Here is a 27704-nt window from a genome sequence, read left to right as displayed (position 1 = left end):
GGCTTCTACACAGGAAGTCGAAAACCTCTTTTCCCTGCTTTTACTTTCCTTCTTTGAGCTGAGAAATGAATAAGGTCAGAGTTAAAGGCCTCATTCTGCTTCTTTTTTGTTCAAGATCAGCCAGGAAATTACTTTATGTCGGAACAGCACCATCTCAAAGAATTGATCATCTGTGATGCCAGGCCAGCATTTAATCAATACCTTGCACCTACGCTGGGTCAAAATGGATGAGACTGAGTGATTCAGCACAGAGGCAACTACCATTTAATGAAGGCTGGCCCTGGTTTATGGTGTAAACAGAATCAGTGCAAAAAGGAAGTTATCTGTCTGTGCTACCCATTACTAAACGCCAACACACTCCTCATAGTGAAACCAGACCAAGACACAACAGATATAGAAACGGCTGCATCAGGAAGTTCTGCAAATGTTGCCTATTTCTTACCCTGTTTCGTTTCTGTATAACTAAATGTGGTGATAGTAATTCAGAACACAGGTCATGGAATGTCAACATGTCACCTTAAAGAGACAACAAGTTGGTGGAATGGCTGACCTGCAGATCTCTGTTGTGGTTCTCACAGAGCAGCTGCATCAGGCGTAGGATGGGCTGCATGATGGTGATGATGACACTCATCTCGCCTTCCTCTTGGCCTTTATCAGCGGTCGGAACTGGAGTTCCTTCAGCGGCTGCTTGATGCTCTTCGGCTTCGACCTCGCGGCGGTAGGTGGTGAAGGCCTTCTTGGTGACAGCAGAGGCCTCCACTAGCTGCTCCTTTACTTCTTCCGTCACCACTGCCACCACCGGCACATCTTTGACTAACCACAGGTATAAGAGACAGACAGTTAGACTTACAAATAAAACCGATTAGTATCATCATTCATATGTTTTCATCATTTTAAGGAAAATATTATCCTTAGTATTATCCTGTCTTAATTTAAGAAATATAAGACTTCATAACTTTTAAAAACAAAAACAAATCAAAACCTACATATACTGTAACAAAAACGATAAACTAAATGTAAAGTGTGGCATTCTTGGAGACCAAATGTAATTTTCACACAAGACAATCAAGGTATATTTATAATGTTATGACTCCTGTTGGTGACCTCAACTCTCGACCTCTCACCTTTTTTGCGTGCTGGCAGGTCTTTGTCCAGAGGCTCCTCATCCTTCTTCTTGCTGCCCAGGTCGCTCGTATTAACCGACACAGTGGCTTTGATTTCCTGCTGAGCCAGTTTCATACGCTCATAAAAGACCTTGAAGAATTTTTCAGACTTGTTGTCCCCCGTTAAGCGATGGAAGAAGGATTTCTGGAGAAAAATGAGAAAGAATGGAAAATTGATGGAGTTTGCACATTCTTGGAACACTGAAGTGTGTCTTTGCACTTCTGTCCTTCAAAAGATCAGTTGACGCATCGTTTTCTGGTGTCTTCCTGTTACTATGAAGTATGAACTAATGTATTTCAGAATGATTTCTCTTCAAAATTCACCTTGACCAGAAAATAAGCTCTCTTAAAACTTCAAGGGCAAAGGACATTTGTATTAGTAACTTCTTATCCTTTCTTTTTATCATTGTCTTATGCTTGCAGTGCTGAGAGCCAGGGGTGCTGTTAGAAGCAGTTACATAAGACTCCTTTCAGTGACAGGAAAACATGCAGCAAGGCCTCACTATGCTCACCTGATTTTACACCATCTGCTCTCTGAACCCTGGTTTTGGCACCCTGAGGACTATGCACTGTGTTAACACAATAAGCAAGCAAGAGCGAAAACTGAGTCCAAATTGAGGGTGATCTTGCAGCCAAAAACAAGTCACTCGTACAGACATAACAACACACTGCAGAGGACACACTACAGTACATACACTACCACACCAGTGTGCATGTGCAACAATGCAAACAAAGGTGAGTCATAACATCACATTTACAAACATAATTGAATTGCAATCGACCAAACGTGTTTGCTTTTATGAGTCTGTCTACTGTACAATGCAAAAACAAAACTTTATGGTGTATGAGGAAAAGGTTTGTGAGGACAAGGTGAGAAACCGAATGCACTCCCTGTAGCTGGGCTACAAAAAGGCTGTCTTGTTAAAAAAAGGCTTGTACTGTATGCATAGGGCTGTTGTTTTTCTGCAACAAGCTCATATGTTCTGTCCCATTTTCTCTCGACAATCCCTCCTTACATAAGACCTGTAATCAGCTGAGTGGTTACAGTGAGGGCACACAGCGCCTCAGCTCTAACACTGTTACATCAGTCCACAGAGGGTAAGCATTGGAGAGAGGAAGAGGTAGAGAGGAAAATCCTGCCCTACTTTTCAGTGCCAGAGCGGCACGAAGTGAGCGTGTGGTGTGAGAGGGAGGGTCCAAAAGTGGTAAAAAGGTAGAATGGTTTGATGCAAGCAGGACTTAACACATCGATTCATTCGAGGGCAGTTTTGACATCGTGTTATGTAACTTCTTTCAGGTTCAGTCCAACTCATGAGTTTCTGAATGAGGGGAAAGACATGCAAATAAAGAAATAGCATGCGGTTACTGTGCAGGGGACTGACAGGACATTATCTGCTTGGAAAATCTTGAAAATAAGAAACTTATTTAGAGATAATCTTTGCACTGTCACCTGACTCAAGTCCTAAGGGACACAGAACACTGAATGCATTTAGATAACCAGAGTTGTTTTCATTCTCTCTTTTATGCAACAGCTCGTCTTGCTTGTTTTTCCAAGATGTTATCATCATGTTGTTGACAAGATAGGGTAATACATTGATAGTGATCTGATTAAGAGTGAACAGAAAACTTATGCAAGCTGACGGACTTCTGCAAACAGAGACAACAGCTGGAGAATAGCAGCTTTACAAGATTACCACATTAAATAGAACTCATGGCTATGACCATAAAAACTCAATTTCTTCACCGATACAAATGGATTTAAATTGTCAACACTTATCTCTGGAGTATGCAGTAGACAAAAACCTCTGTTTGGTTCTGCTCTGTCAAACTTTCTAAAATGAATAACTAGCATCAAATGCATTTTCAGATAGTCACTCTGTTTTAGGATCACATAATTGTTTAAAGGATTTTATAGAACACAAGTTTTTATCTTTAGAGTAGGTAGGTTACACAACATTTTAATAAGCATGGTAAGCACTTTATACTGTAGGAGCATCAATATAGTTATGCAACCAGCTTTATGATTGACTTGAGAAAGTTTTACAAAACTGCTTTGATGTGTTCATTAAGCTTGAGAACAACTCTTAAGGTAATTTAGTCCTTTATTTCTCCAATTGCATTCATCCCAGATCTGAGCCAAGTACACTAAAAAAAAAATTGTTCAATAGCCAGCAGCTAAGAGTACAGCTCAAGGTCCATACTATACTTCAGCAGTTAACTGATGCAATTTGATTTTTGTGCTTGCTGTCCCTTTTGATAGCACAGCTGATGAAAGATTAACTACAGATTAAACAGGTTAAGAAATCAACCATTTAAAAAAAAATATGTACCATATTAAGCCCCTAATTCTCAACAATGAATGCTGAGTCACTCTTTAAAAGCAAATGGTCAGTCAGCCACTCAGCCGAAGCTTTCCCTCCGGAGGCAGCTTAGCCCTCTGCGTGTAACACTACAGAAGCACTAAGCCTCCTGGGAGCTGTGTTGATCCTGCAGCTGACAGTCATGTTCAGTGCAGCAGGTTAAGGTTGACTCATGATTCATTCTCCTTCTCTACAAATTCAACATGGTGGCACAGCTGGGCCTCCTTTCTCATTATTCTACGCTTTTACTTTCCTGTATATTCCCTGTCAGCTGCCACCCGGATGGCAGCAACATGGGCCAGTTATGTAAGAGCCTGTTTAAACCACCAGCTCTCTCTCTCTCTGTCTTTTTATCCTCCTCCCGCCTCTTCAGCCTGACACCTTGGCGAGTGACAAAGCTATCTCTGCGCTCATTGGAGAGCCTCAGAGGCTTACTCTTCAACGCCCAGTGTCTGACGGGCACCACAGAGATCCGCTCTCTGAAGATACAGCTAAAATCCCAGATAGGAGGTTCAAATTAAAAAGAAAAAAACACATGAGTTGGGTTCTAAGACTCTGGGAAGACAACCAGCAAAGCTAGGTCTTAAATGTTTGCAGTGCAACAAAACAAACTGATGCAATCCTCTGATGAAATAGCTGCACAAGGCAAGATTAAAGTAAAGTGTGCACAACACTACAACTATAAACGTGATTAAAATCCTCAGCCCACTTTGTAGTTAAAAGAGAGATGGTATGTTGATGACACTGATGCCTGGAAACTCACTTTGTAGAGACTTTTTAAAGCTTTCCAAGAGGTGGCTGTGAAGTGAACATGAGCTGAGCAGAGTTGGAGGGAGTAAATCATGTTTGGAAGGGGCTGAGGGTAGCAGCGTGCCACAACAAGCCTGTTGAGTAAGAGTGGTGGCACCTGTTTGCTCCTGTGACAGTTACGGATCGGAGGCCAGTGAAGACAGCGTTGAGTAGCTGGATGGTGGGCTGTGGAGCAGAGCTTCTGAACTTCTTTTCTTACATAATACACACACATACATACACACTTTCTCTACAAGCTGTTTTTTGGAATGTGCTTTCTGGCCTCTTAAGTATATCTAGGAGTGTGTCCGTGTGATTGTGCATGTGCTGATGGGGGTTTATGGATGAGTTTGCAAAGGTGTAGTGTAATTCACTAGTTGTTTATTGCTATTTAACAATGAAATACCTGAAGGGTTTGCCAGAATAAGTTATTATTGTCATTCAAATTTAGGCAAACTGAGATTATTTATAGAAAATTATGTGGGTAAATTAATCCCTGAGGGAAATTTGGTTCACACTCTGTTGTTATTGAGAGACATGCGTCTCACACACATAGGCCCAAATCATAAACATGCACAAACAGTGACCTGTGGACATGCATTAGTGGAGAGATGTCAGAGTGGGGCTGCTGCACACTGCTACGCAGGCAGCGCACCAAGGCGGTTGGGGGTTCAGTGCCTTGCTCAAGGGCACCTCGGCGGTGCTCGAGAGGACAACTCCCGTATTTTTGGTCCGTACTGGAACTTGAACCGGCAACCCTCCGGTTCCCAACACAAGTCCCTACAGACTGAGCTACTGCCGCCCCCAAGAACTAGAGTGTCATATGGCAGAATCTATCAAAAATAGCCATTACGGCTAACACAGGCTCTCATGACTCTATGGTGGGCATGTCAGGTCCATTTGCCAGTTTCTGAAACGCTATTTGTGGCCTGTCAACTTATCAACTGTTTTCAGCCAAGCTACTGGAATACTAATCATACTTGATATTTAATAAACAACATTTTTTAAGTAATTTAAGAAATGAACAACATGTTTGGGACCTACAGTCTAAGAAAGTTACGAATCAACCAAACAGATATAATTATTGGGGCTTAATAAAAGGAAAGACAAGTCTTTGATCATCTTTAACTGTTATGCACAGTAAGACGTAATGGTGAGATCTTTTGGCCGGTGTTCTACTGAATAGTGCTACCCATCTAGATGTCCTACCAATGCAGTACAGGTAGCATTATTTGAGAGGGGCTAAAAAAGGTTTTATTAGAGTATCAAAACATGCTTCCCGTGTCCTTACAGTGCAAATGCAGCGAGTAGTGGTGTTTTAAAATGATTCTGTACTGAGTGCATTATTTCATAGGGGATACCTATAGCCTCTGCTATTGTTCTGCGCTATGGTCAAGCCAGCACATCTCAACAGCACGGGGCAGATAAACAACTCTAGGGAGGGAGCAGTGGTGACCTTTTAAATGAGCTTCACTATTAATAATTTAATATCCAGTTGAAATATGTCCCGACCCATTTCTTTTTGGTAACACATCGGCCAGGTCCCTCAAGTCCACCTAGCACAGAGCACTGGGGCACTTTATTCAGTCAGGATCCACGAATAGCTCCTCAAAACATTATACCGGTACTTGTTTTTTCCAAAAAAGTGTTGTTGTCTAGGCTGCAACCCTGGATTACCCCACAACAAACAGACAGCTTGGAAAATCTGTGGTCATGTTTTTGTCCTGCTTTTCATTTAGACAACAGAAACCCTTCTGTTCTGAAAAGGGGCAGGCAACGTACGGTTATGTAAGACAGGGAAATGTGGTGCATCTGCTGATAAGTAGTGAATTCACTCTGGCCCATGCATGATCCTCCAACAGAGCTCACTTGTCCCTGTACTTTGCCATAGAAGGAGAACTTACTTAAATTCTGTAAACAAGTAGCTTCTTTATTTGTCTTTTATCCCGTTTTTAGCAGAGAAATTGATTTGCGTATTAGGTTATCTTCAGGGTTCTTTTCTACCAGAAAACAAAAAGAGGGAAAACTGCCCTTTTCACCACTGAATCAAGTGTAGAAATTGAGACATTAGCTGTAGATTCTCTGTTATCAATGCATCTCTTTTACTTCATATAATATATAAAGGTTACTTAGCACATGAAAAGAAAGCCAAGTCCACAAATCAGATGAGCTAATCTGTTGTAGAGAGGCTAAAGGGAGTGGCTTTTCCTCAGGTAGTACTGAAGAATAAGTTCAATCTTTTGAATAACCTGAGGCCTATGGGACGTTGTGCCTTTTACCACCTATTTACAGGAGAAAACATGACCCAGATGAGAATCAGGTTGGAATGTCAGGAGGCCCATGGCTATGAGCAATATTAACCCAGGAAGAAGGGCAGCAGCAGTTTATATAACAGGAGTCATGTGAATGCTTTTGTGTACACTCTGGGAGGTCAGGCCTTAGTGGGTTGACTAGGTCTAGGTTGATTCATATGAGGGGTTTGATTGTTAACCATTAATCAATGATGAAAGTGGATCGAGCAAGCAATGTACAGTATACACGTGCTAGAGCTACCTTTAAGTTGATCTCTGATTGGCTAGATGAAATGATATATATATTTTTTTTATATAAGATACTTTGTACCCCAGCACCCGGAGACAATCCACAGTCTATTTCATTACAAGAGCTTTTTGCTTGTACAGAATTTGGACAACAATCGATATTCCCATGAAATTAATGTGGTTAAATTTAAGAAAATCAATACTCAAAATGTTCTTTGGATTTTTCTTGTTAGTCAGAAACTGATCAGCTAGCTTACTTAGTTAGCTTTCTTTCTAGTTATTCAGTCATGTGTTATGATACACCCCTTCACTTTTTCATCGAAGTATCAGGTTGTAAATCAAGAATTGTTCCATATAAAACCACCTGAATTGGAATCCCAGATTCAACACTATGCCAATAATATCATGCATATGTGAGACAATACACAAGAGCGCACATACACAAAACCAGAATACATGCATATACACATATTGTCGTCCAAGCATGCAAACACAAATGCATGCATACACAAGCACAGAAACACACACCACCCAGCAAAGCTGAAATAATGCAGCAGCTACAGTCCCTTCTTGACCTCCTACCTGAGAGGTTTGCAAAGAGTTGCCTTAGCAACCCCTAGCTGGCTGTGGGGAGGTGATGACGTGTTTGGCTGCATAGATATGACCTCTTCTTTTCTTACTCCCCTCTGTACTCTGCTTGCAACCCAAATCTCACTTTTCCTTTTTTCACAGCTCCAAATGTCAATCAGTTCAAACATGTCAGGTAGCTGTCTGCAGCCAACTGTGAACTCTTGCTCATAAAGAATTTCTCCTTGTCCAGTGTAAGGTCGTACACTGTAACTTCATTTTTCTACTTTGACGGCAGGGGAGGATAATAACATAAGTTATTCACACCACAACTTCAAACCCCTAAGATAACATCACCTTGTTGAGATTCTGCTCATGCTTCTGTGAAGGGAGTAGTTTCACTAGTCCCATTTAATTACAGGCTGGACGTGTGAGTGTTGTACCTCATTTACTCTTCCCACCAAGCCCTCTGTGCACAGTGTGTGCCAAGCCCACATGAACCCAGTGACTTCCACTTACCTGTATGACCGTGTTTCCACCCTCCAGCAATGCAATGGCCAACAGTATGCTCTCCTGGAAGATCCGGTCACTGGTAGCATTCATGATGAGGTCAATGACGAGATCAGAAGCACCTTCTTTATCCAAGTGACACTGAACCTCCGCCAAACTCAGCTCCCCTCGACCTCCTACCCCAGAGCTGACCACTAAGGGCACACAAGTTAACATGGTTGTTTTCTGGTTTCAGACAGTTTACATAATAGATACTCTTTATACAGTCTATGAAGATAACATGCTAGTGAAATTAAATTCAAATAAAGTCTTTAACTATTTCCATTAAGTAGCAGGCTTCTTTTTTTTTTTTTTTTTAGAAAGATAGATCTTATCCAGAACATTTTACCCTATGGTGCCACATTTGAACAATCTGTGATAGTTTTATTGTTAGATTTAGGGAATTGTTATCACCCTGAACCAAGGGGCAGGATTCAAAATGGGGAAATAGTTGAGAAAAATAGAAAAATTTAAACAATTAAATTGGACTGATTATCAGGCTTGATTATTGAGGGATTTTGGGAAAATTAACTCAACTAGCATTGTAAGGAATAAAAATGACATTTTAAGCTACGTGAAAAATGTATAAATACTAATCTCAATTTCCCCTGGTGGCATCTTTTTAAAAGTGCAATATAAAAATGTTAAAAACTGTTATTGCACAATAAAAAAAAGAAAAGCCTCAAACTCCCCTCCATTGATTCTTAAAGACAAAGCTTGTCATCAATGGTAGACATGTTTACATTTACATAGCAAGCGTTACAAAATTCATAGTATCTTATTATCACTAACAAAAAAAACCTTTATTTCTTCAAGACACAACAAGATATTTAAATTTGGATAAAAGCATCTGCTAAGTGAATTGTAGAAAATCTGATATGGGACGTCCAGGAGTTTCTGATACATGTTATAAGTTATGGTTGTCATGTATATCCATTCAGCCACAGAGTCAGAAGTGTCTGTAATCTTTGGAGGTTCTTTAAGTCCTGCTGCTGCTGCTGCTGTCTACTATAATGAGTCAGTGAAGTAGTGGTGAGATAACAGCACCCATCAGAGCCATCTCTGGCTGGGTGAGCCACTGAATCAACAACACATCCCATTCTAGACAGAGCTTGGCTCTCTGGTCGCCTGGCAACAACACGGCCTGCAGTATGTTAAGTAGCAGAGCATAGGTCCAAGGGCTTAAATGAGTACAAGGCCATGGCTGTGAATAAAATCATATTTATCTCCTTTGTTAGCCATTAGAGATGGAGGAAGAGCCATAGCTGTGACCAGAAACACAAAGTCTCTAGAATGAATAAATGAAATGTCAGTTTTAAAAAATCATATTCCATTGTTGAATTTGATTCTTGATTGACCAAAACTGAGAGATTGATGGATAGAAAAGGGAGTGTATAGTAACCGTTTATGTACCTATCTTTGACCTTCTGTTAATGTTTAATTGTGAAGCAAATGCACATATTCTGTTACGTTTACTGCTAAAGAAGAACATACTGTGGTCCAGGTGGGCGACACAGACCCATATGAAAGCTTTCTTGTTTTTACTGTGACTTAGTGGAAATAGTTCGTTACATCAGTTATCATGGCAAGTCTTTGTAACCTGTGCATGGGCGTTTATAGATAGCCAGTTGGAGACAGGATACCTCAGCTATTTTACGCCTCGCCTACAATATGTGATGCACGGATGTTGAATGGTGGGGCGAAGTCATTACGGCCCTGATCTGACTTCAGAGGTAGTAACAGAGGCCTGTGTGTGTGTGTGTGTGTGTGTGTGTGTGTGTGTGTGTGTGTGTGTGAAGCTCCCACGTATTGTGCTTCCTCACCCCTGTAACGCAATGTGAATTCAAACACTGTGTCACCAGTATTACTCGGTTACGGATGCAATGAGTGAGTAAAAGCCGCAACGACAGCATAACGTCTTAACAGTGCTGTCAAAGAATCGCAACCTGAAAAGGGTTTGATTTATCCACATGTTTTGCCAAGATCAAATGAACTCCAATCACTTTTTGGATAAATTGATTGAATTCATTTTGAAATGTAATATTTTGACCAAATGTTTGCAAATGTATTCCAATTTTATTCCAATGTTTGTCTATCGCACAGAGCTTTGAGCTTTGGTTTCATTAAACACTGTTCATTTGTTTCCTTTTGGTGTATCATTAACACTGAAGAGAAGGATATTGTTCATTCTTTCAAATAAATATCAAGTTTGAATGGCATGAGAAAGATTAACTAACCTTTCTCATGCCAAATAATTAACCAAATATCTTACAAGCTGCTTTAATGCAGCTGGCAGCTATTAACTATTTGAAGTAATAATAAATAAATAAAAGTTACGCTATGCATAGAACTTCCTGAAGCAATGACTCCATTCCCTAAGGTAAATCATTTCAAAAGTATCTTTTCTTTATGAGCATAACCATAGACACTGATGATGTTTAGTTACACACAGACCTGTAGGAGATTTTCCCTGAGCTCCAGAAGCAAGTGGACCATTGCTGAAGGAGGTGAGGCTCTCTCTCCTCTGACCAGGTTTGATGTTCCCATAGTATCGATTGACCAGGATCTGCCGCAGAGCTTCGCCCTGTTAGTGAAAATGGATGCTAGTGAAGTTGCCTGGACAAAATTAAGCCCTTTGGGAAAAAACATGAAAATACATATTTATTTTAAATTACTGATCCTCTCCTTCTTAGACTATAAAATATCTCCTTTAAGCACAATCACGCATCTTCTTCTTTGACCCTCATCTTCTGGGATCCTCACTCTTGAGAGTCTCAATTCTTGAGTCTTAACATATTCAGTGTTTTCCATATTGGTGTGGATCATTGTTCCAAAGTCACCTACATGGTCCCGTTGGGCCTGACATGTCACATGCCGTTAAAGAAGAGATGAGAACCCAAATTTAAGACCATCCGTAGATTGGACTCACATGCTACATATTGTAAAACTGATAGGATAGAAAGTGAGTAGCATGCCGTGAAAGCAAAGGGACTGTGAGGGCATCACAGCAGTTAGTTGTCAAGCATCGATAAGATGCTGGTCTGGACGAGGCCACAGCAAACCAAACTCAGTACCTACCCTCCTTTGATCATCCAGTTGTTTCTGTGGCTGGTTTGGATCAAGCTCCTTAAAGGTGAGGTAAGTTAGCAGAAAGCGATAAAAAAAGTGAGAAAGGAAATTTGGAAAAGAAAATGGAAATAAATTAGGGGTTAACAGTGCAAATTAGTTATTTCACTACCATGCAGAAAACTGGGTGCAATTGAGATCATGCAGTTAAAAGGGAAGGGGTTGTGTCAGGGAAGATGTGAGGCTGAGAAGAAATCATGCAAAGGCTTCATGCAAAAAGGACAGTTTTTAAGGCACTTTATAGCTACATCAAATTTCGTAATGGAGCTTTTTCAAAAAGCTGAATACATTTCTTCAACCTGTAGAAAGCTCTACACTCATGACAGTCTGAATCCTACTGTACATAGTAAACTTCAAATATCCAGGTTTTTGCCTCTTGGTGCCTCCCTTATTACAGTCAACGTGGTAAAGGAGCACAAATTATTTACAATGACAAGCTGCCAGAGGGGGAGAAACACAAGCCATGAGAAAAAAAAGCCCTGTTACATAATACATAATGTACCCGTAAGCTACTGACACACACTGTAAGCACCAATCTGCACCTCACCCATGACAACCCCTCACCCCCCCCCCAAAAGAAGGTCAGGAAATTGTACTTGTTAAAAAATCAATGAAGGAGGAGGCGCACAAACAACGGCTGATATGCACCATTATTTAAGATCTTAAAAGGGTCAAAAATGCACAGGGAGTCCATTATAATAGGAAATACAACATTGATGGTTGTGACGCTTATCTATTTAGATTAAGAGGAGTTCAAAACGGAACAAAAGTGTAATGGGGTGTAATTAGTATATGAAAGATGATCTTTGCTCAGCAGTGACACATATGGGCGGGAGGCGAGGCATTATGGGTCTTAAACACACCTCAGCAGGGACTTCAGGCTCAGGTGGAGGTGCCAGCTGATTGGAAATAAAAGGGTGATGTTAGTCAAAGTTAGAAGATGTTAAATTAAGTGATGTTGCTTCTTCCTCCAAATAGTAGCACCCTCACTAAAAGTGTTACCCAACAAACCTCATGTCCCTGAAAGCGGCTATTTACTGATGTATCTATATGTATCTTACTTTGTACTGCTTACTTAGACTGCAGGCCACATGCACAACTGCACATTATACATTTACAAAACCCCAAGGGGCAGGTACAGAAGAGAGCAAGACAAGAACATGTTGCCTTCTGTGACATAACATGGTTATTTAAAATTCCCTCCAATATATTAATTTTGTGTTATATATGATTTCATGAAGCTACATTTATAAAACTGCATGGTTGATAAACATCATTAACCTACCAAAGGAATAGAGTAGAAACTACAAGAAGAGTATTTCAGACATTACAAGTTTGGCTGCAGACTATAAACCTTTGGCTGCAATGTTACACTGAAGTGTGTTTAGTATTCTGTGGTTCACTGCTCACCTCCTGCAAAGGGCTGCAGCATATAAATATTGAGATGTAACTTTGTGGGTCACTGTTGTGAATGATGGTCAGATAATTGACCAAAAAGTAGCAGACAGTCAGTGTTAATTAAATAATTACATTTGACCTTATGCAATACAAAGGCAAAAACTGAATTTAATGTAACAACTTGGTCCCTCAATTCATTAAATACACAATTGTCCATTACATAAAACAGTAAAATTGGATGATAGCGCAGAGTGCATGAACTCATTTAATTTCCATTTATTTATGAGCAAACTACTCATTCAAACTGACAAAGCTTAAATACAAAGGCAATGCAGAAGGTATCGAAGTGAATGTGACAAACGCAATAACAAACAACCTTAAATGGGCATTTGTGTTCCTCTGTAACTTGTTCATGGAGGTTTATGCTGATTAATTGTGCAACTGGACAGGAATTTCCCTACATCAAGCCCCTTTTACGTCAGCAAATTGATTTCCACAGAAAACTGGTGATGCATTATTATGCAACTCCATAGCCAATGTGGTTGACTTCATTAAAACATTTTAACTTGTTTTAACCAGTGACTAAAATTCACTGGCATATTAAAACAAACATCACGCTATGTCTTGTCGCCACATTTCTCAAAATCAGTTCCACTATTTATACTGCAAAAAATAAGTAATAATATCGACACATTTACATTTTCAGACAAATACCAAAACATTTGTGCAAAACCTGAGACTATGAAGTATGATTTCTTTCTAGATTTTTGTTACAAAAACATGATGTTCCTCCAAGATTTGGCATCTGGTGTTATGTTGACTGACGTGCACCCTAAGCACCTGAAATAAAACCTAATTTTCACATGGCCATATTCTCTGACTTGTTCTGCCTTGATAGAGTTGCTCTACTGCTAGTGTCTCCTGAAAGAGATCCCTGGTTAACCTTTACTGTTGATTTCCAGTGAAGGTCAAACATCAGTTGAGTGTTTAAAATTCCAGAAAATGTGGAAAAAAAAAGACAGACACTGCTTGCTCTTATGTAACTGCTTTCTGAGAGCTGGCTGGAGCCCAAGAATCGTGCAGCATTAAGTTAAGGAAACTGGGACAGTGCTGCATGTTGCTGAAGAATGTCTGCACCGCCCCCTGTTGATCAAGAAAAAAACAGGCCAGTGCCTCAGTCTAACAGTAGCAGGCAGAAGCATAAACCAGGACAAGCAGAGTCTATCTGAGGCCGTTTGGAATAGTTAGTGATGGGAGAGGCAGCTAAATGAGTTGCACACTGGCAAAGTTTCAGGAAACCAGTGAGTGTTGAAGGACAAAGCATGGCTGTGAAAGTGAAAGTAATGAGAAAAAACTAAATATTAAAAAAAAAATTGATAGGGAAGTGGTCACAGAAATACATGAACAAAAAAGGAAGCAGTAAACTCTCTATTCACACAAATGGCAACTGGACTGTATAACTGTGTGGGGCTTGCAACAGGTATATATTGTGAGCTTGAAAGTCACAGTCCCTCAGTGCTACACACAGAGACCACCACAGTGTCATAGAAATAGACCCTTATATAACTCTAACTACATGTATGGGTTACGCGCTCACTGCTCCGCACCAGCCTCAGCAAAGCATATTACATCACTGGAATAAGACAGAGACAACATCTCCACCTGACCTCGTCAACCCCTCATGGTCTCTCCAGCAAAGAAGTTCACATGCATGTGAAGGAAAGACAAACACTTGGGAGTGAATGACATGATCAGGTCTGACAATGAGGCAGGCAGTTCTGGTCATGTCTTGTTTCCCCTGGCTCAAATTTTATCGCGTTTCTATTTCTGGAAGAGTGAGATAACCTCCAATAATGGGGGAGGGCCTCACTGAGCTTTATTCTGTTCTCTCATCACTTTCCCTGGATGCACAGTCTCACATTCACAAACACACACACACAAAATACCACAGACTGGGCATGCAACAACTAGACGTATGATTGGGTCTGTCAAACAGCAGTGAAACTGACAGCTGCAGGGAGGGAGGTGCAGTGTGGGTCAGAGAGCAGCAGCAGGCTAAATACTGGGGTTACATAACAGCTATCATGGCAGTTTATCTTGCTGCTGCTGAGAGGAAGTTGGGGTTTTGCTCTGCCTGTCTCCTATCTGAATCTTGTGAACAAACATGCATCCAACAGTCAGAGTACTGTAAGCTGTTGTAAATGTGAGTGTGCGCATGAATGAGTGACAAACAGCATGTGCTGCAGGAGTGAGGCATGTGTGCATTCTTATGCATAAGGGAGGAGTCACTGGAACAAAGCCCTGTTCTCACAGAGAACAGCACTGTTTTTGTAGAAGTTGGGGATTTCCATTGCTACAGTAACAAGAAGAATGTGTAAGGAGTGAGGGAGGAGTGAAAAAAGGACAGACATAACAGTCAAACACAGTTCCTGTTTCCTCCTCGCAACTCTGAAATGACCCTTGCAAACATTTGCTCCATTTCCGTTCAACATCAATATTTGCTTCCCTTGTGCTCCTCAAACTCTAGATTAAGTGTCGCCTTGTATTCCAAACTTTAGTGCTTTTCTGTAAGAACAAATTCTCCATCTCTGAAAATGTGTACATACCGTTAAAGAAAGGTAATTATTTCAATTGAAACTGCAAAAATCATGCAAACATGAAAAATAGTTTTGTAAATCAAAGTCAGTGAGAGGGCCACTTTCTAACACTGAAAATGTTACATGACATAGTTCCCATCGGCAGACGTGATTCTGAAGTTGTCATTGTGATTAATCACTCGAGATACAATTAGGACAAGATAACAAGATGTTTTAACAAGATAAAAACAAGGAAAACTAGCTGTACTAACTATAAAAACTAAAAAACTAACAATACTTGTTCATGACCTTTGAGCACTATTAAAAAAAACTAGTTTGCCCCTGGTTTTTAAATTGCTTAAAATCTATTATGCAATCTAGAAGCTTTATTCTTCGTTCTTTAAAAACATTGACAACGAATAAACAAAACGTGACCTTAAAAAATTCTCGTACAAACTCTAAATAGATCTGTGTAGGATTGGTCTCATCTCGTGATATTAGTCATAGTGACATGTGAGATATGGTTCCTCTGTGGTCACACCTATAATTCCTGTGACCACTCATCACAAACAGAAAGAAGAAACCTGTTTCATCCACTTCCTTAAGGCCAAAGATCATGGCCACACAAATATTTGTACAAGATACTCATGCCCCTGTGTTATGAAATATCAGTCAGATGGAGTATCCCCTTCTATATATACACTCACACCTGCTCTTGTAATGTTGGCAAAGGGCTGAGAAGAATATGCCCTCTCGTTACCATCTATCGTAAGTGACCATGAGGCATGTAAATTAAGTGACCAAAATATAATTAAGAAAAACAACAACTCCCATAATTATTTTAGAAATAATTATCAAAAGAACCTCGCAGCCTTTACAAAACATGTCTATGGTGACAGATAGGAAGGTGTGATTTAGAAGGTATAAGTCTCTCTTTGGGGACAGGAGAATTAAGTTTAAACAGAAAGGTTTCCAACTGGTAGTTACGAAGAACAACACGTGATAGTTGGGGATAAACAAAAAAAGAAGTCCCTCTACGGAATTTTCTCAGGCCAGAAAGTCCCACATAATTTCAGATAAATAGTTTTACCTGGAAACAGATTCTGCCACAGGAAACGTGTACCCTTCTGTTTATGACTATTATAGCATGTTAAGAAGGACAAACAACACACTTAAAAACCTATTCACTAAACAAATTACTGTTGAATGCTGATTATATCAGTTAAATTCATCAATAAGATTTATATTTGTCCTTGAATACTGTATTCTTATAAAGAAAGTTAGCACATGACTATATTCAGGCATAACAGACAAGCACCTTGCATTATGTGAGCTACACATGCTACACTACATTTTCACAATGAGCTGAGGAGAGACTCTTAAACAGGCACACATTAGAGAGGCATGAACTGAGCTACAGACACGTGTCAGAGGTGCAAATGGGATGCTGGGAAATGTCTACTTGCAGGACAAGCATGTCTAGGCTGTTAGTGGGAGACAACAAAGATGCACAGCTCAATAATAAAAAAATTATCAACCTCAGCCACATCCATCTCATCATCAAAGGCAATCAGCTGCAAGAGAAAAGGTATAGGGAGCAGAGAGTTAGCAGAGCTTGATTTGTTAGTCAATGCTTGGTCAGAGTGCAAAAGTAGAGGTTTCCCTAACCCTGTTTTACAAATGGTTCACTAAAGCCTTTTTCACATTTCACAAAATGTCAAGAGAATTTCAGGAGGAATGCCCCTGAAATCCTCCTGATCCTGTTGTTCACACATGCAACTCACAGCAGGAGACAAGGCAACAAAGTCCACATCACAACGCTAGATTAAGAATAATTGTCTTCATACAGCAATGATTTGTTTAGATTGACGGAATCAAAATACCAACAAAAGAAGAACGAACTTGCAAACAGAAAAGATAATGCAGCAGATCTATTATGTGCACGGAGATCGCAACTGTCACGTGCATAAAGTCTGCGGCCGTGCACTGACCGCAGGGGATAAATATGCCCAACCCCTTCTACTTGCTCAAGATTTATTCTCCAGATTATGTCCTGCTGTGTTCTCACATCAGCTCACTAGGACCTTATGCAGAAAAAATACTAGAGGACTGGAAGGATAAACACTTTTTGCGTCGTCACATGCAGCTCATCCAGGTGACTTGAGGGTTTTTTCAGATTTGTATTTCCAGTGTGAACAAGGCTTAAGATCAGTGAAGGGTGTTGTTCTGCCTCCCAGTATTGAATTGCTCTTAATTTTTACACTGGGCGCAGATTTATTATTTGGAAGTTGTTAAAGACATATGCTTACTAGTGACGATAATGTCTTTAAATGATGTTTGATTTGGTCTTCTTGTGCTTGTCTTTTTCATTGTATTTTAAAGAATGCCTTCAATTTTGTGTATTAAAATGTAAAGTTCATTTATAGGTTGACTTTGTTGATGTGAAAACAATCTGACAGAGTTCAAGCAATCCACTAGATATTACTACAGGTTGTTAGTTTACAAGTAATGTTGTAAAATATTTGAATGACAATGAGTGCATGCTTGTTGTTAATAGCATTAATCATGTTAATATGTGTTACCACTTTTTTTTAACTTACTAATTACCAATGTTCTTGTGGAAAGATTCTTTATTTTCATTAAATATGAATCACTGTGCCTACAATAAAACTAGACAACGCCCTTAGAAGCCACAAACGGTCATGGCTGTAGTGATTTCAAAAGACATCTGTACGGATCTTTTCTGTTTAGCCTACTGTACAGACTCCAGAGGGCACCAAGCAGAGTTCAGCTTCTGCTTTTATGTTTCTTTTTTTTCAGTCTTGTGTCTTCCAGTAAGTGTGGTGTAGCGGGGAAGGGACACTATATCTTGGACACGACTAAAAACGAATGATTGAAAACTGAAACGAGAGGGGACATACCTTCTCCCCATAGCCCCGGTCTTTTGTCATCATTTCCCTTAGAGTCTGCAGTACTTTGATGCAGAGACGCTCCTCATTTTCCTCCAGCAACTGCTTGGTGTGTTTGATCAATCTGGGCAGGAGTGGAGAGAGAAAAATGAGGACATAGTTACTCGTCCATAGTTACATAGTAAAATCTAAATCTATAAAGCTCATCTACCAAAACATTGCTGTAGTGAAGTGCAGACCAATGCCTCCAATCTGTCTCAAGCTACTTTTTCACCAACTTACTTGGATATGAATCCACCGCTTTCACATTTCTTGCGAGCCTCGGTGTTCTCAGGGAAGAGCAGCTCTGGGCGGTGCAGAACATCAACAAGCACTGAGAGCTCTGCTTGGACCAGCGGCCTCAGACGGTCCTCCAGCGCTGACACGATGTCCTACAGAGCATAGTCACATACTACCAGAGCTTAGACAAACTCTCCTTTTACAAAAAAAAACTAACTATTGTTTTGTGAGTATAAGTTTAAACTAAGACTCAACACTGACACATCTTATGACGATATTGTATATCGGGCATATACACTGTACATTAAACACACACACACACACACACCTCAGAGAAATGAAGATCAAAAAATCTAATCTAACAAATATCTTAGATCTCTGATTCACTCATTGATTAAAGAAGAATGTACACTTTACATTCCAGAACTATGGCAATCCCAGACTTTACAAAGTGTTAAAGTATAAGTTCTAGCAAAGAACTATCACCTTCTTCATGGAAAACGGACTCATGACCATGGTAAGAAGACTAATACTAGGTGCACATTCACCCATTCTTAGACAGTGATGAGTCTGACAACAATGACTTTTGGGAGAAACTTGCCAACTGGAGAATTCAGGGTTGGAACTTCCTATCTTCAGATAATAATAATAATAATAATAATAATAATAATAATAATAATACATTTTATTTGTAATGAACTTCATATTTTTGGAAATAAGTAGACCACATGCTGCATCTCAAGGGCCACAGCGACCTTATTATTCCAATCCAGCTTTTTTCACTATGGCACTAATGAATATCTTGCTAGATGTCATGAAAACTATTACATCACAAAGTTCCCTCTATATGGTCTTCTTCAGGTGGTAGTCTTTGAACAACTGGAGCTACACCCTATGTATAGATTTCACACTGATAGGCTAATAGGCACTTTGATGGCAGGTGTGGTTAAAATCCAAAAACAACCCAAGGTGAACTCTATAACGATCATCTTTCAAATAAGTAGTTGAATGTATTTGAAAAAATATGTATTCGTTGATAATATATACAAATCTATAAATATGGCAGTGCCCCCCCATGTTTCAGACATTATCACCATATGGTCAATTAAAGATTTAATGCAGGGTTTTTTTTTTGTGGCATTGGCATTGTTTTTGTGCTGCTCTTTTTGAATTTCCTTGCATCTGAATGATGTGTGTATAACCAGCCTCTTCTCACTAATGACTACCTCACCGGTAATAAAAGAAAATGATGCCTAAAGCACTTTGCCATAAGATATAAGCTGACAATAATTTTACCAATGTAAATGTTTTATCTAACTAGTAAAAATAAATAACACTGCACTGATTCTAATGATAATTAAGAAGGTATTTCATCTAACCTACCTGTAGTCTTTCAATGATGTTTCTGTAGTCTTTGCAGGTAGTCAGTCCAGAGTCTCGTCTGGAAGTGTGCTTTGCAGACAGTCTCCAGCTGAGGATGCTCTTCTGCACAACATTATTGGACTTAACAAATAAGTTGTTCACTTGACTGTCCAAGTCCACTGGGATGGCAATGGCTCTGCTTTTAGCTGTGTAAAGGTAAGAATGTAGATGTTTATTTTTTAATACGTTTATCATGTGCCACAATGCCTTTCATATTGCAATAACATTATGATTTAGTGTGGCCGATGTTTCTTACCCACGTCCGAGAGTACTTTGATGCAAGCCTCCACTGAGGCCTTCTGAACAGGGTTAAGCCAGTTACAGTGGTATACCCTGAACACTCCCTGAAGCAGTTGTACAAATACCGGCTGACGAGTCTGTAAGACAGACAAAAAGCAAATTATAAAAAGAACCCAAGAGAGAATTGCCAATAAAAGGAAAACATAGACTGTGTAGGATAGAAAGAGGAGAGAAACGTGCAGGAATCTTATTACCACGAAAGATACTATTGGGGCCCCTGTAAAGGTTGAACTCCAAACCCAACTTGTGCTAGAAATGTCACTGTGAGGATACTAAAGCCCTTATGATGGAAGGGTCTACAGCTTAAGTTCAAATAGGTCAGCTGTTTATGAACATAAGAAATTCCAACACATCACACAAATCCAGTTTTTAACTGCAGGGTATAACTGATTTCTACCACCGTAATAAAAGAGCTTGCTAGCAAGACCAGCTCGCCACAGTACAATAAATACCTCAGTTATCTTTCCAAGAATGGCAGCCTGTTAAAGAAAGAGGGTCATGATGGCATCATTAATTGGAAGACCTCAGCTTGCAGAGTTCTCAGAAAGGGTAAAGGTTTACAAAAAAAAAAGGTAATACTACAGGGGGCCAACTTGGAACAAAATGTCTCAATAAAAGAAGAACAGAATTTAAAGTGTATATAATACTATACCCCAAACGTACTGCGCCAGGAATTAGGCAAACTACAGAGGGTACTGCAGATGGTTTATTGGGAACACCGAGGGTGACAGGACATGGCTACATTAAGGTCTAAGTGACCATGCTGCTTGAATACATTATCTGCACCATATCCCAGCAAAATCTTGTGCAACACACCCACAGATCTGGAAACAGCAGAGTCTGTCTGCTGACTAAGCTATCGAACATGTAAACCCACACAGTGAGGATACTTTCAGAGACTGCTAGTAAGCACCAAAGGGTTGGGAAACAATCGTGGGGGGGGGGGGGAGTTACAAATACTTACATACATATGACGTGCCATCTATTTAGAGAGAATAACCATATTTTATTGTCTATATGTTTATGGTGTTTCTCATCGAACAACTAAACTTAAGAAAAAAAAGTATTTATAGACTTTAAATTGCAATTGTAAGACTGCTTGAAATATGTATTGAAAATGCTCAATCCTGATTACCTGCAGGCTCGTGCTCTGGTCAGAGAATGGAGAGCTAAAAAAACATGTGACAATGCTCATGACTGTCTCCGTTACATAACGCTCCAGCGTGGTATCTGCATGCTTCCTGTCACTGGTGTTGTTGCACACCTAGGGAAGGACAGAAAAGATATTAGCATGACGCACGGCCACCGGATCACACTTCCTGCATGAGGGTGACAGGTAGTATATGTTCACTTCATGCTGTGTTGACATAATAACCCAAACCAATGAAATACTGTAAGTGAAAGCAGGGTATCATTCTCTATCTTTGTATTGATCAATGTATCCATCAATCCAATATCACTCAAATCTCACTTCGAGACGTCAAATACATCGTGGCTTACCCTACAAATGTCCACCAGAAAGTTCTCAAACAGCTTCCACATGTGGTTGGAGGTATAAATCTCCTTCATCTCCACCTCTGTATCAACATAGCAGTGGTTCAGGAAGTTGATATAGGCAATCTTCACCTATAAGCATCAAAAGAAACAAATCTCATAAGCAACATAAAAACAGGGGTGACAGCAACTAGCTCTCCAAACAAACATCTCGCATACAGCGTATTTGGAGCAATACTTTCATACTGCTAGCCTTTGCTGTACCTGAAGATTGTGCCATCCACTGCAGTAAAGTCACCGACATGTAGTTTAGTACAGAGACCTACTTGTAATGGTTGATGTTCAGAGTTTAACAGGATCACATATGACAATTAACTGTTGTTAGACTGTAGAGTCTCAAGAAAAAAACAAGTTTGTGTAGCGGGTTTAAAACAGGAAAATCATTTAAAAACATAAAGAGAGATACATTCAACTACAGATTCCTTTTTCACTTAATACAATTTATGTAAAAAGTACTGGACTCCAGATGATGAATAATTGCCTAATTATGACAAAAAAAGCCCAATTCTGTAACAATCTTACTTCACCAACATTGTCTTTAACCCACAACATTTCTCTATGCATCAATTTGGCAAAAGTCTATAATTGTTTAAAGTAAACCACAGTGCAGTGTTTTAATGTGCTTTTACTAATGTAGGTAAATACATTCTTTAGTCAGACATGTCCCAGATATTACGTTTTTTGTTTTTTTAAAAGCTGATGGTCAAGTATTCTTCCATTATAGTTTCATTCCATGTAAGAGAGATTTTGATCTGTACAAAATGGGAGGAGGTTTCACTTCTGCCTTCTACTGTGTTACTCAACCATGTTGTTTGCTGTTCTTCATTTTGTGTTATCTTATGTCTTAAAGGCTTACTATGCGACTTTCAGAGCACTTTTTTCGGACCAATACAAATGCTCTCTTTTGACACACCTCCTTCATACCTCCAACCTCCCTTCCTGTCCCCACATTTCCCCGCCTTTACCAACTTACTTCGCCTGCTAGTGTCTCTGAGAGTGAAAACAGCAGATCAGTGCTGATAAACATCTAAAAAAAAAGGTATGCGTATCAATTTCAAGCATTTCAAATGTTGGTTCGGTTATCTGTCATTTATGGAAAGTTTGCTGGTTATCTTTCAGTTGTACTCTTTACAACTCTGATACTATAAACCTAGAAAGCTCCTGAATGGGTGGGGCCATCTCTCTTCCCTCACTTGGTAGCGGGACTTACAGTTGGACAGGGTGTGAAAAAAAACAAACATGTATGAAACATATTTGAGCCTGTGAGAGAAATGTAAATATACTGAAGGTAGTGCCATCCCATCACTCTGAACACAGAGCTGATATCAAAAAGTCCAGAGGGAGTTTAATTTCATTATCTGTTTAGGAAGTCATTCTTATTTAATTGTAATCAAATGGCTGCCTAACAAACCGCAAATAACTTCACCTAAGAATGATGAACAATTACTATTCAGTTATCATAACCGTTTTACTACAACTTTACATACAACAAAATGCGTGCCATATAAGAGCTGATTCATATACACCGCCACACACTAACCTCTCCTATATTTACAATCATGGTTATACCTCAGGGATACAGTCTTCATGAGTCACGACCCGTACAATGTCATCCAGGGGCAGCAGGGAGTTGCATTTAATCTCAGTGTAGACATTCTTCCCCTCGGTGCATACAGCAAGCAGTTCCACCAGGTGGATGTGGTACATGAGAGCGCTGTTTTCATCCATGCGATCTCGCTCTGAACGCATCATCTGGATTAGGGTCTGGAATGACGCCCGATCATTGTAGAAGACCAGGACATCCTCGCCAGAGTTCACAAGCTGAGTGGAGAAGATAGATGAACAGACTCATATCCAAAGTGTTTAAACCTGTCAGTCAGTATTATAGGCTACATACAACTTCTTATGCCTATTCTATCAGTTTCTTTTTTCTCTTATATCCAATAACGTCTTTCTGCTTGATTTTATCACCAACTCCATGGCAGTAGATGATATCATATATAGAATATATATAGAACCAACCTCAGCCATGACAATGTCCTGACACTTCTTGATGAACTTGTTCTCAGCCTTTACGATGGTCTGCAGGAACTTGAGATATTGGACATGTCGACCATGACTCTCAGTGCAGTGAACAAAGTGTTGAACAACTCGTTCATTGATCTCACTGCACAGCTGGAAGTTGTTCATGAATATGTGCTGCATAGTGACTGCCTCTAGGATCTGAGAGAGTTGGATGAGAAGTTGACATAAAATTCAGTTTTTGTCAGCTACTAATTGCATGTGAATTGATAGATTTACTTAAATGTATAAATTCCTCAAAGTACATCTATTCTAGTACTCACCCCTGGGTTTAGAAACAGGTTGATGTGCTTGTGGAGAAGAACCTGATTCTGCTGGTTCCCTGCACAGAAATTCTGCAGGAACTCATGAGCAAGTTTCATGATCTCCTGCATTCGGACATCCTCACCCTAATGCCGATAAAACAGAATCACACACAATGTTTGTTCACTTTCAATTAATGACAAACTTTAAATGATATTCAGAGCTTTAATGTTTACTTGCTAGTCTGCATGTTATATTGAATTGGAGTGCTGTACCTTCTCATAGGGGATCTGAAGGAGTTCCAACACTACACTGTGAGCTCCCATGTTCCTCAGCAGCCTCTGCTGCTGTTTCTTACTCTTCTTCCCTGAGCTCCCCTCCTGAACACATAGCTTGCTGAGGCGAATCAGGATCTGAGCATACACAAACACACATATGCAGCAGGATTTTATTTACAAGAAACAAATCAAAAACATAAAAGAACAATGTAATAATAATAAAAAGAGCATACCTCTTTTACAACCCTGTAGTTGTAACTGCTGGTGCTTTCTGTTCTCTTCTTGTCTGAACCATGCAAGTCTCCCTGTACAATAGGTCGCAATGAAGCGAATAGGTCTTATAGCATTATACAATCTTTATGAAGGCATATTAGTCTTCAATGAACTTACAAAAAAATCAATTAATATTTTGTGTCTCACTGTACCTTCTTTTTGTTTTCAGACTCGGATGGTCCATCTCCATCTCCATCTTCTCCCTGCCTCTTATAAACCCACAGTTCAGACTTCTCCACAATAGAACGCAGTTGGTCCAGATCTGACTTGATCTGCTTATAGTTATCTACATCTTGACTTGTCACCAGCAGCTGGACCTAAAGTTGATAAAGAGCATGCACTTCATTTTAATCTGAGAAATAATTGAATATCCAAAGTATTACTTTTTTCCATGTGTAGTGATTTTTATCTCAGCTGTTTAAAAAGCAATAAGCCTACTTGTTTGAAGGCCATGAGAACCTCCTGCCTCTGGCTGAAGTGCCTGAAGAGCAGGTGAAGTGCTCCAGACACAAGAGGGGGGTAATCATGCATAGTCAAGTGGAGAAGGACTCTTAGGAAAGTACGACCACCATGGTCATCCAGGTCTAGCGGAGTGTTCTCCTCACTAAAATTCAATGGGACAATAGATTAATACAATTCTAAATTCATCTTGCATTATCCTCCTTCACAATAGATGACAAAAGACGTGCAAACTATGAATTACCTTCCTCCAAAAATCCCCTCAGCCTGTTCTTCAATGTTCTCAAAGTCAAGATTTCCTAAGGAAAAAACAATCAATATTTCAAAGGGATCTGTGTTTATCATTTTTGTAATAGAAAATAGACACTGATTTTGTTCTTTCAGGCCTTTTTTCCACAGCAGATATTGTACCTTGACATAGGGGGAAAGGCACAAGTGAGACATAATGTCTGCTGTATAAAATGTCCATCCAATCATAACAAGGCATATTACCTGGCATCTGACTTGAGACATTATTGGATCCATTCTGACTGGCAGTGATGTCGCCTTGTGGGTTGTTCTCATCAAACTCACGTTTGAAAATACAAAGCAGGCAGGAGATCCTGTAGTCTAGCCGTACATTCAAAATGAACTACAGAAAAAGATTATTAGTTGGAGCATAAACAAGAAACATAGATTTGCAATGAAGGAATTGCCATAGCCCTGATTGCCTACCTGAAGAATCTCAATGACCTTGAGCTTTGTGTCCATGACCATGATGTCCTCTCTCTCTGGTTCTGTTGGTGTTTTAACCACATCTCCCTCTGGCTGATGAGTTGGTGTGGTGGGCAACAATCCACCTCCTCGCAGCACTACTTGAGTCATCAACTCTCCGACTCCATGAATGGACTTCATCACATTACTGCCAGCTTCAGTTAAAAAACATACCAATAGATACTCAAATTAGTACATAGTCTGATGAGATCGTTGAACATGAGAGGCCAATTGAATTAACCATGAAACATTGAATTGATGTGAACATGTCTTCATACTTTCACACCACAATAACACTAACTCAACACTGTACTAACATAAAGTAAATATTATTCAGCTTAAGCAGCTGAAAGTTTACCTTTATTTTCTTCTCCCTTTTCGATCTTGTTAATGGGGTAAATTGTGCTGACATGGACACAGTCTAAAATGTTCAGTAAGATCTTTGTCAGTCGAAGCAAGTCACTAAAGTTGTAGAAACCAAAGTATATGAGGTTCCTTGCCAGGTTCACTACCTGTAGTCAAGAAAGGCAAAATCGTTATTTAGAGTTTTAATTCAAACAATTTCTTGTCTGTTATCACCATCAACATGAGGCGTTACCTCAAACGTAAGCTTGTTTTTCTCCTTGTCAGAGAAGGGAATGTTCTGTGACACCACCTCTCTCAAGTAGTTCTCGACAAAATCCATTGTGAGGCAGAAGCGCTCTTTGATCTCATCTCTCGTGGTTCCATCGTTGTCATAGCTGGATAATAAGAGGAAAATCACATTTAAGAAATGCTGCGTGATGTTTAGAGTGAGAGCACAAGTAACAAAAATATTTTTATGGGACAAACTCACTCATCAATGGCAATCTTTGAAGGAATCTCAGACCATAGACGGGCATATTTAACAGGTGTGACCTGCTCCTGAGGGTCCCGGTCCACATGCATGTGCAGCATCAGACGGCAGAAAGATGCCCGCAGGTCAAAAGGCAGGTCCTCGTCAGACATACAGCGCAGGATCAAATCCACATCCAGCTGACCTGAGATCTTGTTGATGGCCAGGTACTGACGGTCCAGACACATCCTCGCAAAGAGGTTCAGCTGACACCTGTAAGGAAATAATATATATAAGTTTGGAATTAATTAAGTCATGTCTGGATTCTGCAGATAAAAATACAGAATGGTTTGATTCTGATTAAATACTTGATGCATATGCTCGTCATAATCGAATCACTTTATTTAAGCAGCCATGTAAACAAGGAAGTTAATATCCCCAATCAGAATAATTCTAATCAGATTGGAGAAATATTGCACATATTTAAAATATTAAAAAGGAACACAGACTCCAGATCAGAATATGAATATAATTTCAAAACAGATATGTGTGCTTTTTAAAGTGGTGTCTTCAAAGACAGTTCACCTGTAATAGCTAACGACATCCTGGTCATCCTTCTGGCCCTCCTTTGCATCCTGAGCCAACTCACGGACACTCTTACTCCGAATCTCCTTACAGTTGTCTTTCCAGAACAGCCAGACCTCCTCTTCATCCTCTGCCTCCAATGGACTGTCTCCGTTTGTTGTCATCTCAATCTCAAACCTCGACAGGACCAATCTGGCGAATGACATCAAAATAATTTTAAAGTGCTAAATGCAGTTTTGCAAATATTGTCACTAAACAAAATGAGATGCTCACTTGGTTTCAATGAGGATGTCAGCATTGATAGGGTCCAGTACTGCGTTGCAGATAAGCTCCTGTGTCACAGGGATAGACTTTTGCATGGACACGCAAAGATCTGAGAGGTAGTCAAGAAACCTGGGTACAGATTGCAAAAGTGTTCAATTTTCATTTATTTTGCATTGATCCTCGAGAAGGTTAGAGATATTAATGGCCAATTACAGATTATAGTAAAGGACATACAACAACAAGAAAACCACTAACACCTGTATTATAACATCCTTCCTGACTGCCAGTGGCGGTAATTTAACCACTGAATGATACCATATCCTGGAGGCTACACCAACCAAGTCATATGTGACCTTTGATGACCAATACTGGTCTATATATACCGGTGTCATCAGAGAATCTGTTCCTTTACATCTCCGCG

General features: G+C 39.8%; 1 protein-coding gene across 3 annotated transcripts in view; it reads right to left on the bottom strand.

The window, feature by feature from the left end:
- itpr1b (inositol 1,4,5-trisphosphate receptor, type 1b) overlaps positions 1–27704 on the bottom strand; it is an 84147-nt gene that overhangs the window by 29828 nt on the left and 26615 nt on the right. Inside the window, exons 19-48 of one of the 3 annotated variants that reach the window (XM_065954984.1) lie at positions 27293–27412; positions 27020–27211; positions 26456–26707; positions 26219–26360; positions 25979–26132; positions 25582–25775; positions 25360–25498; positions 25112–25166; positions 24847–25012; positions 24561–24725; positions 24369–24440; positions 24133–24270; positions 23878–24003; positions 23555–23755; positions 23102–23353; positions 21479–21604; positions 21114–21242; positions 20943–20960; positions 20431–20457; positions 19935–20055; positions 19640–19824; positions 18260–18408; positions 17990–18101; positions 16607–16642; positions 11958–11993; positions 11047–11094; positions 10423–10552; positions 7939–8123; positions 1125–1308; positions 551–813 (exon numbers count right to left, since the gene is read on the bottom strand). In XM_065954984.1, coding sequence (XP_065811056.1) covers positions 551–813; positions 1125–1308; positions 7939–8123; positions 10423–10552; positions 11047–11094; positions 11958–11993; positions 16607–16642; positions 17990–18101; positions 18260–18408; positions 19640–19824; positions 19935–20055; positions 20431–20457; positions 20943–20960; positions 21114–21242; positions 21479–21604; positions 23102–23353; positions 23555–23755; positions 23878–24003; positions 24133–24270; positions 24369–24440; positions 24561–24725; positions 24847–25012; positions 25112–25166; positions 25360–25498; positions 25582–25775; positions 25979–26132; positions 26219–26360; positions 26456–26707; positions 27020–27211; positions 27293–27412 — 4117 coding nt within the window. The remainder of the gene's footprint in view (positions 1–550; positions 814–1124; positions 1309–7938; positions 8124–10422; positions 10553–11046; positions 11095–11957; positions 11994–16606; positions 16643–17989; positions 18102–18259; positions 18409–19639; positions 19825–19934; positions 20056–20430; positions 20458–20942; positions 20961–21113; positions 21243–21478; positions 21605–23101; positions 23354–23554; positions 23756–23877; positions 24004–24132; positions 24271–24368; positions 24441–24560; positions 24726–24846; positions 25013–25111; positions 25167–25359; positions 25499–25581; positions 25776–25978; positions 26133–26218; positions 26361–26455; positions 26708–27019; positions 27212–27292; positions 27413–27704) is intronic. The other 2 variants (XM_020633799.3, XM_065954983.1) reach the window with 2 other exon arrangements.

Source organism: Labrus bergylta, chromosome 5, assembly GCF_963930695.1.
Source record: "Labrus bergylta chromosome 5, fLabBer1.1, whole genome shotgun sequence".
Classification (NCBI taxonomy): domain Eukaryota; kingdom Metazoa; phylum Chordata; class Actinopteri; order Labriformes; family Labridae; genus Labrus; species Labrus bergylta.
Note: the sequence above shows the minus strand (reverse complement) of the source record. Positions and strands in the feature narration are given on the sequence as shown.